Below are 16,175 nucleotides of genomic sequence, written 5' to 3' on the forward strand. Positions count from 1 at the left end.
TTAATGGTTCAGAATCGAGCCCAACCTCCTACTGTTAATTGCTTGGTCAGCAGGAACAGATTTAGAATAATAGCCTTCAAGTAAAGTATCAATGCATGATCCCCTATGACTTCTCGTCTTTGTCACTTCACTTTATAGGCCTTTTAGAGTGCAGCTGGTATTAAAGGAAACATAAAAATTATAGAGCTTCAATGAACTACTGTATTCTAAATTCCCAAATTAATTAAAATAGGAGGCATACAATGAAGTCTTTACTGTGTGGGGAAACAAGTCACACAGGACCTAATAAAATAGGTTTTAAACTTAGCATAATTGGAATTTTATTCGATAAAATTATTTCAAAAAAGACCCCTAGGTCTGTGTAAAATGTACATTTCCAAAAAATGTTTCAGCATTCATACTGTCTAAATAAATTTAAATAACTCAAATTTTAGGGTGTTTTTCCTATATTCACCATCTTGGCATCCTAAAAAGAAAATAGATAAGAAAATCACTTGCACCATGCACTGTTTTCAAAGGTCTAATGGCTATAGTGGCAATATAGTAGTATACTGTACTAAGCCCTGGGGTGGATGCAAGTAGGTCAGGTTGGACTCAGTCTCTGTCCCATGTGGGACTCACAGTCTCAACCCCCATTTTCCTGATGAGGTAACTGAAGCCCAGAGAAGTGAAGTGACTTGCCCAAGGTCACCCAGCAGACAAGTGGAGGAGCTGGGATTAGAATCCATGACCTTCTGACACCCAGGCCCGTGCTCTATCTGCTACGCCATGTCCTCCCTCTGGCCTGGAACTCCTTCCCTCGTCATCGCTGACAGACCATCACTCTCCTCACCTTCAAATCTTTTTTCAAATCACCTCTCCTCCAAGACGCCTTCCCTGACTAAGCCCTCATTTCCCGTACTTGCCTCTCCCTTCTGAATCAACCTTGCATTGGGATTTGCACCCTTTAAGCACTTGATAGTCATCCCTTCACCAGCCTTCCAGCACATGTACATGTCTGTAATTTATTTCAGTGTGTTTTCCTTCTAAACCGTAAGCTTCTGATGGATTGCAATCATGTCAACTCCTTTGTATTGTGCTCTCCTGAACCCTTAGTACATGATCTCTTCTCAGTAAGTGCTCATTAAATACCACTGGTTGATTTGGTATTCACTGAGCAGTTTTTGTGTGCAGAGCCCTGAATAAAATAGATATTACAAAATCTCCTGTTTGCTTCTAGTCTGTGCCTTTCACCAGACCCAGTGGAAAAGGGAAAAGCAGCCATAACATGCCACCACAAAACCTGGAATCATTTAATCATGGTATCAGTGGTATTTATTGAGCACTTGCTGTGTGCAGAACACTTTAAGCGCTTGGGAGAGTGCAAGATAACAGAGTTGGTAGACACTTTCCCTGCCCAGAATGAGCTTACAGTCTACAGGGGAAGGCTGTGGTGACTTATGCAGCGGTTGCTGTGGCTCTGGGAGTGCCTTTTGCCCTGAGCCACAAGGAGCATAAAATTTTGCACCACCTCCCTCAGCACCCTGCTGGTTTTTATTTTTATTGTGGTTGTTTGTCCTTGTGTTTATGTTTTTAGAGTTTTGCTGTTTTGTCATTTCTTGAATGTCTGTCACCAGGCCCTCTCTTCCCATTGGCTCAGTGGAAAGAGCATGGGCTTGGGAGTCCGAGGTCATGGGCTCGAACGCCGGCTCTGCCACTTGTCAGCTGTGTGACTCTGGGCAAGTTACTTAACTTCTCTGTGCCTGTTACCTCATCTGGAAAATGGGGATTAAGACTGTGAGCCTCACAAGGGACAACCTGATTACCCTGTATCTACCCCGATTAGACTGTAAGCCCATCAAATGGCAGGGACTGTCTCTATCTGTTGCCGACTTGTTCATCCCAAGCGCTTAGTACAGTGCTCTGCACATAGTAAGCGCTCAATAAATACTATTGAATGAATACCCCAGCACTTAGAATAGTGCTCTGCACATAGTAAGTGCTTAACAAATACCAGCATCATTATTATTATTATTATTATTTTATTCTTAGGTTGAGAGGCCCAGGGGCCGTATCTGATTCCCATCTCTATATTTTTTCCCAGGGTTTAGTAGGATGCTCTGATCACTCTAATTGCTCAGTGAGTACCATTCCTATTACTGCTATTGTGATCCAGACTAGTTCTAGAAGCTCTGTTTTATTAGGTATTTTTTTTTCTTTACCAAATAACTAGCTTTCTTTTAAATGGTATTTTTTAATTGGCATTTGTTAAGTTCTTACTGCGGTCAAGTGCTGTTGTAAGCGCTGGCATTGGTGCAAGATGAGTTGAACACAATCCAGGTTCCATATGAGACTCAGTCTTAATCCCCCATTTTACAGTCGAGGTAAACGAGGCACAGAGAAGTGAAGCTACTTGCCCAAGATCACAGAACAGACAAAGGGTAGACTAGAGACTAGAACCCAGGTCCTCTGTCTCCCAGGCCCGTGCCTTTCCACTTGGCCACGCTGCTTCTCTTGAGGTCGGTGACCCAGGCGTCTCTGATGCAGAGATATAGGAAAGAGGGTATGCAGATGTGGAGTTTGGACAGACTGTTGGGTCTGGGTGAGGATGAGTGCTGTGCAGAAATGTATTTTCACTCTTATGTTGCCTCTTCCTTCTCCTTCCCCCTCTTAACATCTCTCTGTCCCTTCCCCCTGTGATCACTCTGCCTTTGATGCTCTGTCCTATGGCATCCTCTTCACAGCCCATTTGCCTGTTGTTATAGCAACACCTGAACTATTTACCGCCCTTGACCTTGGGGCCCAATGGAAATGAAACCTGCCCTTTGAGTCCTATTGTGTAATTAACCTCAAAATCGAGCAGCATTTGCCCATAAGTTCCTGCTTGTCGAGGCTTGAAGTTGGTGAAGAAGCAGTGTAGTCTGGTGGAAAGAGCTTGGGCTTTGGAGTCAGAGGACCTGAGTTCTAATTCTGGCTTTGCCACTTGCCTGCTCTGTGACCCTGGGAAAGTCACTTACCTTCTCTGTGCCTCAGGGTCCTCAGCTGTAAAACCGGGATTCAATGCCTGGTCTCCATCCTATTTGCACCGTGAGCTCCTTATATGACTGTGCCCACACTGATTATCTTGCATCTACCCCAGTGCTTAGAACAGTGCTTAACACATAGTAAGTATTTAACAAATCCCATAAAAATGTCTTAATAATAACCTGCATCTCTGTGATTGCTGTTTGCATTTGGTAGAAATCTAGGTTTAAATAATATGCTATATAACCTTGCAAATAAATAAAACAAAGAGTTCATAAACTCTGCACAAAACTACTAATGTCCAAGAGATGATGCAGCTGGTATGACTGAACATCAGTAGCCTAAGATATACAGTCCTGGACTCGGGCCTTGTGTTTATCATGTTTCTTGCCCAAAGAATGTTTTTTTTTTAAAGGAATTGAGTCCAAGAATGCTCATTCGTATGCCAGTATTTAATAGGAAACTGAATTTAGGATTTCAGAACTCCATTGTTTCAGTACTTTAAAACAAACCAAACCTTAGTACTACTCAAGAATTCGATTCAAAGTTTTGTTCTTCATGACAATTTTTAATGACTAAAAAAAATCCGTACAAATGTTATCTGGTCACCTAATTTATTGCCATCGATTTATGGAATTTGTGAGAAATCAAGTAAAACTGTATTTTAATGAGAGAAATCCTGACATTAATAGTTGTAAATATTTGGATCTAAATCTTTTCAGGAGTTTTGCCATCATCTCAAAAGGCAAATGAATGTGACATTTGCAAGGTTGTTCTATGAATCATTTACTCTGGAAAGGGTTTAGACAATTGAAAAAATTACTATTGTATTTGAGAAGTGCATGGTCAGTACACACACCAGATAAATGAGTGTCATTTATTATTGCTTTCAATCAGACAGTAGTTTTGTTTCAGCAAGCAGAACAGTGAAGTTTCTTTTAAAAAAAAAAATCCTGCGGTTGGAAATTTGGATGACTAATGTACTGTAAAGAGCTAACTAAAAGAATGTTTCCAATGTGCAGGCACGGATGTATTATAAAAGATGAAAGAAGTGTAAAATAATACTAATAAAGAAGCTGGAGTACAGATAATTTTGTAAGCTTCAGTCTTTGGCAGGCCCAGTTAGTGGCTTGACATAAAGCAACATCTAAGTCAAACTGGAGGTATATTAGCCTTTGAAATAATTATTTTGAGAAAATCGAAGTGATGAGAAAGAAAATCCACTTTGGTACATTAAAGTCAGAATTTTATTGTGGGGGAAAGAAGCCACTGAAGTGGGAGATGACAGTTTTCATGGAACAGTAAAAGCAATTTCTGGAATGCTGCGACTAAAAGAGATGTTAACAATAATGGGAAGGAGGGCATTCATCGCTAAATGGGAACAGGGTCAGGTCATGATTCTGTGAGGGCATTAATGTGTCTAAAGCAAAGACATTGCTGGATCCAGTTGGGAGGGTTTGAGAAAAGACATAGTCGTATATCACTTTTTGCTTCGTAAGTAAGTTTATCCTTGTTTGTTTTTAAAGACCTTCTGTTCATCCGTAAATTGAAAGAAATTATTTTGGCCTGTATGTTGCCCAGTCAATTTCCTAAGTGAAGCCAGTAACACCAATTCTATCCGGAGAGGGAGCGGTTATTGAATGCAAATCTAATTTCTTAACCAATTTGCTTGGCTTAAAATGCTCTGTCTACCTTCATCTTCTCCGTAAAGGAACTGTTCTTTGGTAAATTGCTTTTGTCCACTTCAAGTAACAGGACTTAAGCCTACTTGACACAATTACTTGCAGAGCAGTGGTATATAATAATGTGTTGGTATTTGTTAAGCACTTACTATGTGCAGAGCACTGTTCTAAGCGCTGGGGTAGATACAGGGTAATCAGGTTGTCCCACGTGAGGCTCACAGTTAATCCCCATTTTCCAGATGAGGTAAATGAGGCACAGTGAAGTGACTTGCCCACAGTCACATAACTGACAAGTGGCAGAGCCGGGAGGGGAACTCATGACCTCTGACTCTGAAGCCTGGGCTCTTTCCATTGAGCCACGTTGTTTCCCATAATAGGGCGTTAGGATGATGAGAAGCAGCGTGGGGTAGTGGATAGAGCATGGGCCTGGGAGTCAGAAGGTCTTGGGTTCTAATGCCGGCTCCTCCACTTGTCTGTTGTGTGACCTCTGTGCCTGTTACCTCATCTGTAAAATGAGGATCGAGACTATACTCCCCATTGAGACAGGGACTATGTCCAACTTGATTTGCTTTTATCCACATAATACAGTGCCTGGCACATAGGCGTGTAACAAATACCATAATTATTATTATGGCCTATGAATTGGGAGAGAATTGAGTGTTTCAGGCCTATTTAAGCTTTTCTGTTTGGTCTCAGATAACTTTCAAATGAAATTCTTATTCTGATCCTTAAAGCTGTCTCTTACTGAGTTTAATTTTCTCATCCATCCAGTATTATTGATTCAGGTCCCTTTCAGCAGAACTGAGTTGCAGAGTTGGGGGAAGATGCCCAGAGTCAGGGGCAGGATCACTAGCAAAGTCCTTGTCTGGCCAGTAATGGTTCAGTGCATTTGTTTAGAGAAATTGTTACATCTGAAATCTGCTTTAGCTGATGTAGAGGTGGTTAGTTTTGGAATTAGTGTTGATTTCAGTGTAGTCTTTATGCTTGACTATTTGATGACTCATGATTCCAGGACTTTGAGGCAGCTAAGACTCTAGAGGAATATATCTTTTTAGAGCTCTTAAGGCTGAGGAAACAGCGTATTTACATCGGAAGTCCCCTTTGTGTTCTTGATGACATACCTATCTTTTGATCTGTAAAACTTTTTATTTAGTTAAAAGGTGAAAGTGTAAAGACTTGAAATAATGAAAAATTGTGTCTATTCACCCAATGGTATTTATTGAGCGCTCATCACATACAGAATACCACACTAAGCACTTGGTAGAGTGTGATATAACCAAGTTGGTAGATGTGTTCTCTGCCCTCAAGGAGTTTATAGCCAAATGTTTGAAAGGGTACTTCTGATGTTAGAAGAAAAGAGTTAATAAGAATTTACTTCGCAAGTAAGACTGAAAACGAATTGTGTCATCTTAAGAAAATATTTTAAAATAACTCAAATTTTTGAAGAAGAATTTAGGAGGGTTCAGGAATCAGGTAGGCAGAAAGACGAAACAAGCTGAAGAAGATAGTGATGTGGAATTGAATCTCTCCTCTGATTATCAACCTTCTTGACTCCTTGTGTGAAGTGGAATGTATGCAGATCCAGCACACCAGAAAGGAAGGGGTACTTTTTTGTTCATTGATTCATTCAATTGTATTTATTGAGCGCTTTGTAGGCAGAGATTGTCTCTATTTGTTGCTGAATTGTACTTCCCAAGCGCTTAGTGCAGTGCTCTGCACAAGCGCTTGGAGAGTTCAATATAACAAGACACATTCCCTGCTTACAACGAGCTCACAGTCTAGAGGGAGCTAACAGTCGTTGGAGTGTTTGCTAGTTACCGCTGTGTTGTGAACTATTTGTATTTCACTGTGTTGTGAACACTGTGTTGTGTTTGTTTAGATTATTTAAGTGCCTATTATGTGTCAAACACTGTTCAAGGTGTCAGGGTAGATGCAGATTGATTTGGTCGGACATAGTCCATGTCTCACATAGGGCTCAGAGTCAAAGTCGGAGGGAGAATAAGAGAACTGAGGTACAGAGAAGTGACTTTGCCCAAGGTCATATACCAAGCAGTTGGCAGGGATGGGATTAGAACCCATGTCCTCTGACTCCCAGGCCTGTGGTCTTTTAATTTTAAAACCTAAACGTATCCAAGGATACATAATGAAAACTAGGGCCATAAGCCGATAGGATTTTTTTTCTCCTTCCCTGTAATAGAGACAATTTAGGTGGGGGAGTAGCCGAAAGACACCCTAATCAGTGAGGATCCTGGGTAAGTCGCTTCATTCTCTGTGCCTCAGTTACCTGTTCTGTAAAATGGAGATTAAGACTGTGAGCCCCGTGTAGGACATGGACCGTGTCCAAATTGATTAGCTTGAATCTGCCCCAATGCGAAGAACAGTGCTTGGCACCTAGTAACCACTTAACAAATAACATTAGAAAAAAATAGGTCTGGGCTATATTTCTCCCATCTCCATCATCCTCAAGTGCAGGTTTAGGGTGGTGCAGAGGGGGTAGATAACCACCAGGGTTGCACATGGCAGCTATTTCCTTAAAAGCATATTTTGGATACACTACAATACTGAAGGTATACAAATCCCATTAAAAAAAAAGGATCCCCAACATTTGAATTTGATAGGCACATGTCAAAGGATGGTTTCAGTGATGTTTATTTGCTACCCAGAGAGCCTCGTGGTTGTTGAGATTCAGGCTTATCCTACAGATAAGCGGGCTGACCCCACAGCAGGATCTCACAGGATTCACAGCTATCCTGACAGGACTTCTCTCGGTTTAAATAGGGGTGCTTTTTTTTTTTGCATCTTAGGAAAATATAAGAGTTTCCCTGCAGGGTGGATTTTAAGGTCTCCCTGCAGCATAACCCTTCCAGGGCATTCCAAATGTATAAAGGTATTTGACAACTTAAGAAGAAAAAGAAGGTTTTATTTCTTTGTTGAAATTTTCCTATGCCTAGAGGTCATCTGCTTAACTGGCTCATTGGAATCCAGAAAATTGAAACTGAAGATATCAATGTCATCCTTGACACGGGAATCAAAAGCAGTATAGCCTAGTATATTCCAAATACTGAACTTTTATACCTGAATCACACTAGAGATTCTCTTTTAAAAAAATCTATCAAAATTGTCAATTGTTTTGGATAACTCTGAATGAGATTGCTAATATTTTGACATTAATGTCACATTGTATTTGTGGCAAAGTTAAAGCAACATCAGGGGTACTTTTTAGATTTTGAGATTTTAGATTTATTTTGAGAGGGAAATTCCTTTCTGACTTAGGTCGTCGAATTTTGTTGTCGGGGTTAAATAGAGTCCTATTTTCACTATTTGGAAAGTTGTGTCATTGGTGTTGGCTTTCCTATTTGGGAGAGAAATTGAGTGCCAAGAGAGGGGGAAAAAAAGGTTCATCTTCCAGAAATGGTGCTTCTGTCGCTCAATATATCAACTGCTTTGTTATATGGGTGTCTCATGCTTCTTGGTAGATGAGTTCCCATTATTCTGCTAAATTTTTGAAATAAGGCAGCATTCTGCTGCATTGCCGTTTTGTGGGTGGGGGCCGTCGGGGAGTTGGGGTGGGAGAGATAGCTATGTAAATGGAAGGGTGACATTTCCGTTTCACTAATGATAAATTTTGTATTTAAAAAAATTGCAAAAAAGCATGTATGGCTGATGTTGAACAGCAGCCTGTTAGGGGGCTTAAATAGATTTGAGAAATTGTTCAAAAGCAATGAATCCACATGTAAAGCTTGCATACATGTAAAGGACAGCATCCGTTTGTGTTGTAGGGCATCTTGAGTGTTGCTCCAGTTGGATTGTGCGCGTGCCCTATTCTGCACTTGAAAGGCAATGCTGACTATTTCTGGGACCCTTTCATCTGGCTTACACTGCAGGGCCTACAGATCCCTCTTTTCTTGTTTTTCTTGAGATAGATTAAATTAGAAAAGAGAGAGACATGTTAAATAGAAGATAGGATTTAGCTGTGCCTTCCTTGCAATTTAGGGAACACATATATGCTACTATGATGCAAAATTTCTGGAGAAGTTTGATCAAGTCCGGATTTCAAAATTTAAGGAACTAATTTAAAATCATCTGTGAGTTTAACGTGTTAAATTTTTTTTTTGATAAATTCTACTTCTTGCTATAATCAGCCAGAGGTATTAAGCACTCACTGTGTGCAGAGCACTGTACTAAGCACTCGGGAGAGTGCAGTACAATGCAGTTGGTAGAAAAGTTCCCAGCTCACAGTGAGCTTATAGTTTAGAGACTCAGTAAGCAAGATGTCTGGGAACATATTGTGACGGCAGGTGTTCATTTGTAATAATAATGTTGGTATTTGTTAAGCGTTTACTATGTGCAGAACACTGTTCTAAGCGCTGGGGTAGATACAGGGTAATCACTTTGTCCCACGTGAGGCTCAGAGTTAATCCCCATTTTACAGATGAAGTAACTGAGGCACAGAGAAGGGAAATGACTTGCCCATAGTCACACAGCTGACAAGTGGCAGAGCTGGGAGGCGAACTCATGACCTCTGACTCAGAAGCCCAGGCTCTTTCCACTGAGCCACGTTGCTTCCCATAGCCATACCTTTCAAGGGTTAGACCTGGCTAAAACAGATCTCTCAGAACCTGATTACCCTGTATACCCCAGCGCTTAGAACAGTGCTCTGCACATAGTAAGTGCTTAACAAGTACCAACATTATTATTATTATTATTATTATTATTAATTCACCTTCTGTTTATCCAAAACGCAGAACTGTAGGGGCAGATAATCGCTTCTTCACCCCTGAGGCATTGACAATCACTAGTCAGAGGCTTTTATGCTGAACTTCTTTTCTACAAGCTAGAGTCGTAAGCTATAATCTGAAATGGATTCTTCAACTTTAAAACTCCTTTAAAATATAATGGGTAGTTTTAAAAAGAAAACTCGGCGCTGCTCTTCATCTTTCAAAGTTTAATTTTTCTGGCTTGAAAAGATGCCTTTCAAAATAACATGAAACACTTAATGTTACAGTTAATAAGTATTTCTCTTTTCCTTACGGTTTGGCTTAAAATCATATTTCAAAGTTGTAATGAACTAGGCAAAAAATGGGTAGACTCTTGGTTTGGGTTCATGCTTTCTCTTTCTTCCACTCCCACACTCTTTCCCTTTCGCGATGATTGTTGCCTCATGTACCTCTATCCAGTCAACTTTTCTTTCCCGCATGGAATAAATAGTCTTTTCTATGATGAGAAATTGAATTATTACCTCATCTGTACTCTGGCCTATTGAGTTTAATATATTCCCTCTCTTGGTGATTAAATTTTTATTTAAAGCCTTTCTGTTATGCAGAAATTTATACACACATCCTTTCCCCAAAGACAGTTTCAATTTTAGAAAATTTTATTTAGGTAATAGCGGATTCTTTTGAGCACTTGGCTCTCTTTTAGGTTCAATGGAACCTGACTAAAAACATTTTCAAAATATATTTTTATAATCACATGATTCTTAGTTATCAGAGATCATTCAGACAGATTTTGTTTCCCTCTTTTCCAACAAGGGACAAAAATCTAGTTTTAGTTACAGTACAGTGAAAATGGGACACATCTTTCAAGGTTTAGCTCTCAAACTTTACATATAATCTGGAACCCTGAAAACTATACATTTCTGTTATTGGTAAATTATCTGTTAGATGGGCTAGAGTTGGGTTAAGTTCTTAGTGGTCTGATATCATATGGCCGTTTATGTCGTAAAACTTCCTCCATTTGCACTTGGAATTAGAGGCCAGTACACTTCCCCCGTTTACCCAACCAGGGGATTGATTAGTCAGCCATATGTATTGAATGCCTACTATAAAATTAAAAAAAAATGGTGGTATTTGTTAAGCGCTTACTATGTGCAAAGCACTGTTCTAAGCCTTGGGGGATACAGGGTGATCAGATTGTCCCACGTGGGGCTCACAGTTTTAATCCCCATTTGACAGAAGAGGTAACTGAGACATAGAGAAGTTGTGACTTGCCCAAAGTCACACAGCAGACAAGTGGCAGATCCAGAATAAGAACCCATGACCTCTGACTCCAAGCCTGGGCTCTTTCCACTGTGTCACGCTTCTTCCCACTACGTACTTTGCTCCGTACTATGCACGGAGTGCTACACTGAGCACTAACTACAATGTAGTTAGAAGATACAATCCCACCCGTCAAGTAGCTTACATTCCAACAGGAGAGACAGACACAAAGTAATTTAGAGCAAGAAGAGAGAAAGGAGAAATGGGTATGTAGATGTGGGAGGGAGGAACTCCAAGCTTTGAGATCAGCTTGAGTGAGAGGCAGGAAAGACCTGAGTGAGGCTTAGTTAGGAGGTTGGCTTGGGAGGAATCAAGAGAGTTAGATGGAGAATTAGTGAAGATTTAACTTCGCTTCTCTGTGCCTCAGTTCCCTCATCTGTAGAATGGGGATTAAGAACTGGGAGCTCAATGTGGAACAGGGAATGTGTCCAACCTGAACAGCGTCTATCTCTCTACATCAGCGCTTAGTACTGTGCCTGGCACATAGTTATGTGCTTAACAAATACCATAAAAAAAGAAAAAGAAAGAAGATTGGTTAGGTGAAGCGGTGTGGCTCAGTGGAAAGGGCCCAGGCTTGAGAGTCAGAGGTCGTGGGTTCGAATTCCGGCTCCGCCGCTTGTCAGCTGTGTGACTGTGGGCAAGTCACTTAACTTCTCGGTGCCTCAGTGACCTCATCTGTAAAATGGGGATTAAGACTGTGAGCCTCATGTGGGACAACCTGATTACCCTGCGTCTATCCCAGCACTTAGAACAGTGCTCTGCACATAGTAAGCGCTTAACAAATACCAACATTATTATTATTATTATTAGGTGGGTTGGGGCCAGTTTGGGGAGAGCATTGAAACCGACTGTGAGAAGGAGTTGTTTGATGCAGAGACACAGGAAGCCAGTAGAGCGTTTTGAGAAATGGAGAGTTGTTGCCAAGTGACACTTTGGGAAAATGATCTTGCAGCAACATGTAATGTAGTTGGGAGGCTGGTGGACAAGTCAAGAGGCTCATGGAAGAGCTTAGTCAAGAAGCGATGGGATAGCCCATCAGCCTAGTAAAGAAATGACTGACCTTGTATTAGGATTGTAGCAGTTTGGGTGGAGAGGAAGGGGTGAATCTGGGAAGTGTGGTGCAGGAAGAGCCACAATGATTTGGCGAGAGAGAAAAAGAGAGATGAAAAATAAGAGTAAAGGATGACACCCAATTGAGGGATATATTGACGAGGGTGAGGGTGGTGACAGGAACAGATTTAGGAGGAAAGGTGAGAAAAGTTGCCGTTTTGTTAAATAGACTTTCTTTTAGTGTACTGCTTGATTGTTGTTGAATAATTTATATTTGTGGGTCCAGTTTAGGATGAAATAAAGTACCCTGCTAGAGACCATGGTCACATATGTATCAGAAGTACATAGAATCGCTTGGTATGTGCTGAAAGGAGGTTGTCTTCTTTGTTAATAATGGAAAAGTTCTCATTGAAGCAGAGTGTAGGGAAGTCTGTGTCTGTCACCCCATCTGAAAAATGGGGATTAATACCGGGAATGCCTTGTGGAACATGGATCGTGTCCTACATGATTAGCTTTATCTACCCCAGTGCTTATTACAGTGCCTGGTACATAGTAAGTGCTTAACTAATACCATTAAAAAAAGTCAGGTAGGTGGAGAGGAGCTTCATGTGGTAATATATTTCTCTCAGCTCAAGCGGTACCCGGGGCTAAAGTCAAGCTAGGGGAAATTAATTTGGTTTTTATTTTAGATTGAACCTTTTTTCCAACCACTTTCCCAAAGAAAGTCTGAGGGAGCCAACTGCGTGGCTGAACCACATGGTAATAATAATAATAAAAATAATTGTGGTATTTGTTAAGTGCTTACTATTTGCCAGTGCTGTATGAAGTTCTGGGGTAGATATGAGACAATTAGGTCAGACACAGTCCCTACCCCAGTTGAGGTTCACAGTTTCAAGGGTAGAGATAAGTTATGTAATCCACATTTTACAACTGAGGAAACTGAGGCACAGAGAAGTGACTTGACCAAGGTCACACAGTGCTCAAGGGGAAGAGCTGGGATGACAACTCAGATCCTCTGGCTCATACTCTTTCTACTAGGCCACACTGCTTCTTGTGGTGTCTGCAATCTGATAGCCAGATCATTTGGTTTACCCTGCCAGGCTTAAAATTTCAGTGGCTTTAAGTATTATATGAAAAAACATTGATTTTAGTATTTTCTGTTACAAGCCTTTAAAATCTGTGGTCATGTGGTTCCCCTGTTCTGGAAGTTCCTTCCCTACCTAATCTGAAAAACCACAGCTCTCCCCACCTTCAAAGCTCTCCTAAAATTCTACCTTCTCCAAGCCTTCCTCAGTTGACTCGTAAATCGCAGTTCACATTAACTGATCAATTATTCTTAGTGCATAATCTTCATTTATGCCTACTTCGGCGCTTCTGTGTGTTTAAACTATTTATTTTGATTTCCCATTTGTAAATATTTTAGGGTATCTCCTCTGTTGGTTGTAAGTTTCTTAAGGGCAGGGGGATATGGTCTCACTTTTCCTCCTGCCTTCGGGCCATTGAAGAAGAGGTGGATATCCCACCTCATACATGATATGCCCAAAACAGAACTCCTCATATTCCCACCCAAAGCTTGCCCTGACTGTAGGCACCACTTTCATCCTTCCTGTGTCACAAGCCTGTAACCTAGGCCTTATCCTTAGACTGTGAGTCCGTCATTGGGCAGGGATCGTCTCTGTCTGTTGCCAAATTGTACATTCCAAGTGCTCTGCACATAGTAAGCGCTCAATAAATACTCTTGAATGAATATCTCATTCAGTCTGTTGTTCAGTCCTGTCAGTTTTACCTTCACAGCATCTCTAACATTCGCTCTTTCCTCTCCATCCAAACTGCAGTTTGATTACCCTGATCCGAACACTTACCATGTCACATCTTAACTAGTAATAATAATGTTGGTATTTGTTAAGCGCTTACTACGTGCAGAGCACTGTTCTAAGCTCGGGGGTGGATACAGGATAATCAGGTTGTCCCACCTGAGGCTCACAGTTAATCCCCATTTTACAGATGAGGTCACTGAGGCACTGAGAACTGAAGTGACTTGCCCAGCTATGGCTGCCTCATCCTTACTGACCTGCCTCCTGTCTTTCCCCATTTCAATCCTTGACTCTACTGCCCAGACCATTTTTTTAAAAATAAAAAACTTTTAGCCTACGTTCCCCCACTTAAGACCCTCCAGTGGTCCCCCGTCCATCTCAGGATCAAACAAACTCCTTACCATTGGCTTCAAAGCAGTCAACCAGTTCTTCCTCTCTTATCTTACCTCTCATTTCCTATTACAACCCAGTCTGCGTACTTCACTCCTTTAGCATCAACCAACTCACTGTACTTCAGTCTCATCTGTCTTGCTGCTGACCCCTTGCCCATGTCCTCTCTCTGGTCTGGAATTTTCTCCCCCTTTATATCCAACAGACCACCACTCTACATTTTCAAAGCCTTATTAAAATCACACCTCCTCCAAGAGACCTTCCCTTATTAAGCCCTCATTTTCCTTCCTCCCTCTCCCTTCCTTATCACCCTTGCACTTGGATCTGTACCATTTAAGCACTTAATATTCACCCCATCTCCTGCCCCACAGCATTTATGTATAGATGTGTAATTTGTCTGTCTTTCCCTCTAGCATGTTAAGCTCACTGTGGGCAAGGAACATGGCTACCGACTCTGTTACACTGTACTCTCCCAAGATCTTAGTACAGCGCTCTGCACACATTAAGCACTGAGTAAATTGGATTGATAGTAAGCACTCAATAAATAATATTGATTGTAGTGGATTGCTTCCAATCTTTTATGCCAACCACTTGCTCTTATAGACTATTTGACCTTTCCAGTGGCTCCGTGTGTGTATGTGTCACCCACATAAATCCACAAATGCTGGTATGCACTGACTTCCAATGATTCTTTTGCCTTCTAGAAACTTTCCAAGCCCTATTATGGCAGTCAGAAGATAGCCATGTCCTTTTGTGAAGAGCAGGAAAGGGGGGAGGAGGTTGGAGAGGACACTGACACTCCTACTCTACTATCTTTATCTTCCAAACCACTAGGAAGGTGGGACTCCGGAACAGAAGGGGTCTATGTAAGAGGAGTGTTCACTGGAAAAGTTTGCTTTAAGAAACTCTATTAAGGCTTCCTAAAGATTGATTTAATCAGATCTCCATGTAGAGTTGTGTGTTTTTTTTTTAATTGGCATTTGTTGAGCACTTACTATGTGCCAGTCACTGTACTAAAAAGTAGTCACAGTCTTAGTCCCGATTTTGCAGGTGAGGTTACTGAGGCCAGAGTGAAGTGAAGGTCACAGTAGGCAAGTGGTGGAGCCGGGATTAGAACCCAGGTCCTCTGGCCCCCAGGCCTGTGCTCTTTCCACTAGGCCAAGCTGCTTCTCTGTGTCCTATGTGTGTGAGAGAAATGGCTGGAAAGCACATTATATTGGTATAATATATTACATTTAAAAACCTATGTAAGCTTTTTAGCATTCCTTATTGATGTGTTAATGTTTTTGTGTTGGAAGGTGGAGAAGATGAAATTAACCCAGATGTGCAGTATTCAGCTCCATATAAGACCCAGGAGATCTACTCGCAGCCAGATGATGAACAGCAGCAGGGCTGGGTATCATGGGCGTGGTCATTTGTTCCTGCTATTGTGAATTCCGATGATGCAGAAAATGAATACCTTGGAAGTGATGCAGCATCAATAATAAATCAGAAATCCCAGACTCTGAAAGATCCTATTGTTTCCATAGGGTTTTACTGTACAAAGGCAACTGTCACTTTCAAGGTAAGTTTCCTACCACTGTATTTTAGGCTTAGTTAAAATTATCATTTGTAGTTATCTCGTAAGAGGAGAGAAAAATATTCTCCTAACAAGCATATTTTTATTTATCTTTAGGAAAATCAAGCATCAGCTAAACCTAATTGTTAGTGGTTCTAAAGTTTGAAGCGTTAGAGAATTCAAACAATGAAACAGTGACTTTACATCTTTCCAGTTTAATGAAATAGCACAAAATAGAATGCACTGTGGTCTGGGCATGGAATGTATCTGTTGTACAGTTCTTGGAGATGAATATCCAGAATAAAGTAATTTTCAAGTTGACATAATGTTTATTGACTTTACCAGTTTTTTGGGAGTTTCAAGGAGATCAGTGAGAGTTTAAAACAGGTTCTGTATCAGAACCCAGAGTAAAATAAAGCCACGGATCTATGTTTCCCACGAAGAAATGCGGAGAATTCCCAAATTTTATATGCAGGGATCCCCAGTTCTTTTAGCTGTCTTTGCTGATGTGGTAATTAGATGCCCTTGTGAAATACATCTCTGGGAGGACTTCCCTAATTAATCTCTCATCTTCCCCTGGAAAACTCAGGATTTCCATGTCACCCAAGCACTTGGGCACCCCCCTGCCCCAGCCCCATTT

The 16,175-nt window shown here is 41.1% G+C and overlaps 1 protein-coding gene across 1 annotated transcript in view; it reads left to right on the forward strand.

The window, feature by feature from the left end:
• VPS13B (vacuolar protein sorting 13 homolog B) overlaps positions 1-16,175 on the forward strand; it is a 932,812-nt gene that overhangs the window by 86,689 nt on the left and 829,948 nt on the right. The window contains 1 exon segment of the mRNA XM_029063425.2: positions 15,276-15,541. Within this exon segment, the coding sequence (XP_028919258.1) occupies positions 15,276-15,541 (266 nt within the window).

Source organism: Ornithorhynchus anatinus, chromosome 4 (genome assembly GCF_004115215.2).
Source record: "Ornithorhynchus anatinus isolate Pmale09 chromosome 4, mOrnAna1.pri.v4, whole genome shotgun sequence".
NCBI lineage: Eukaryota > Metazoa > Chordata > Mammalia > Monotremata > Ornithorhynchidae > Ornithorhynchus > Ornithorhynchus anatinus.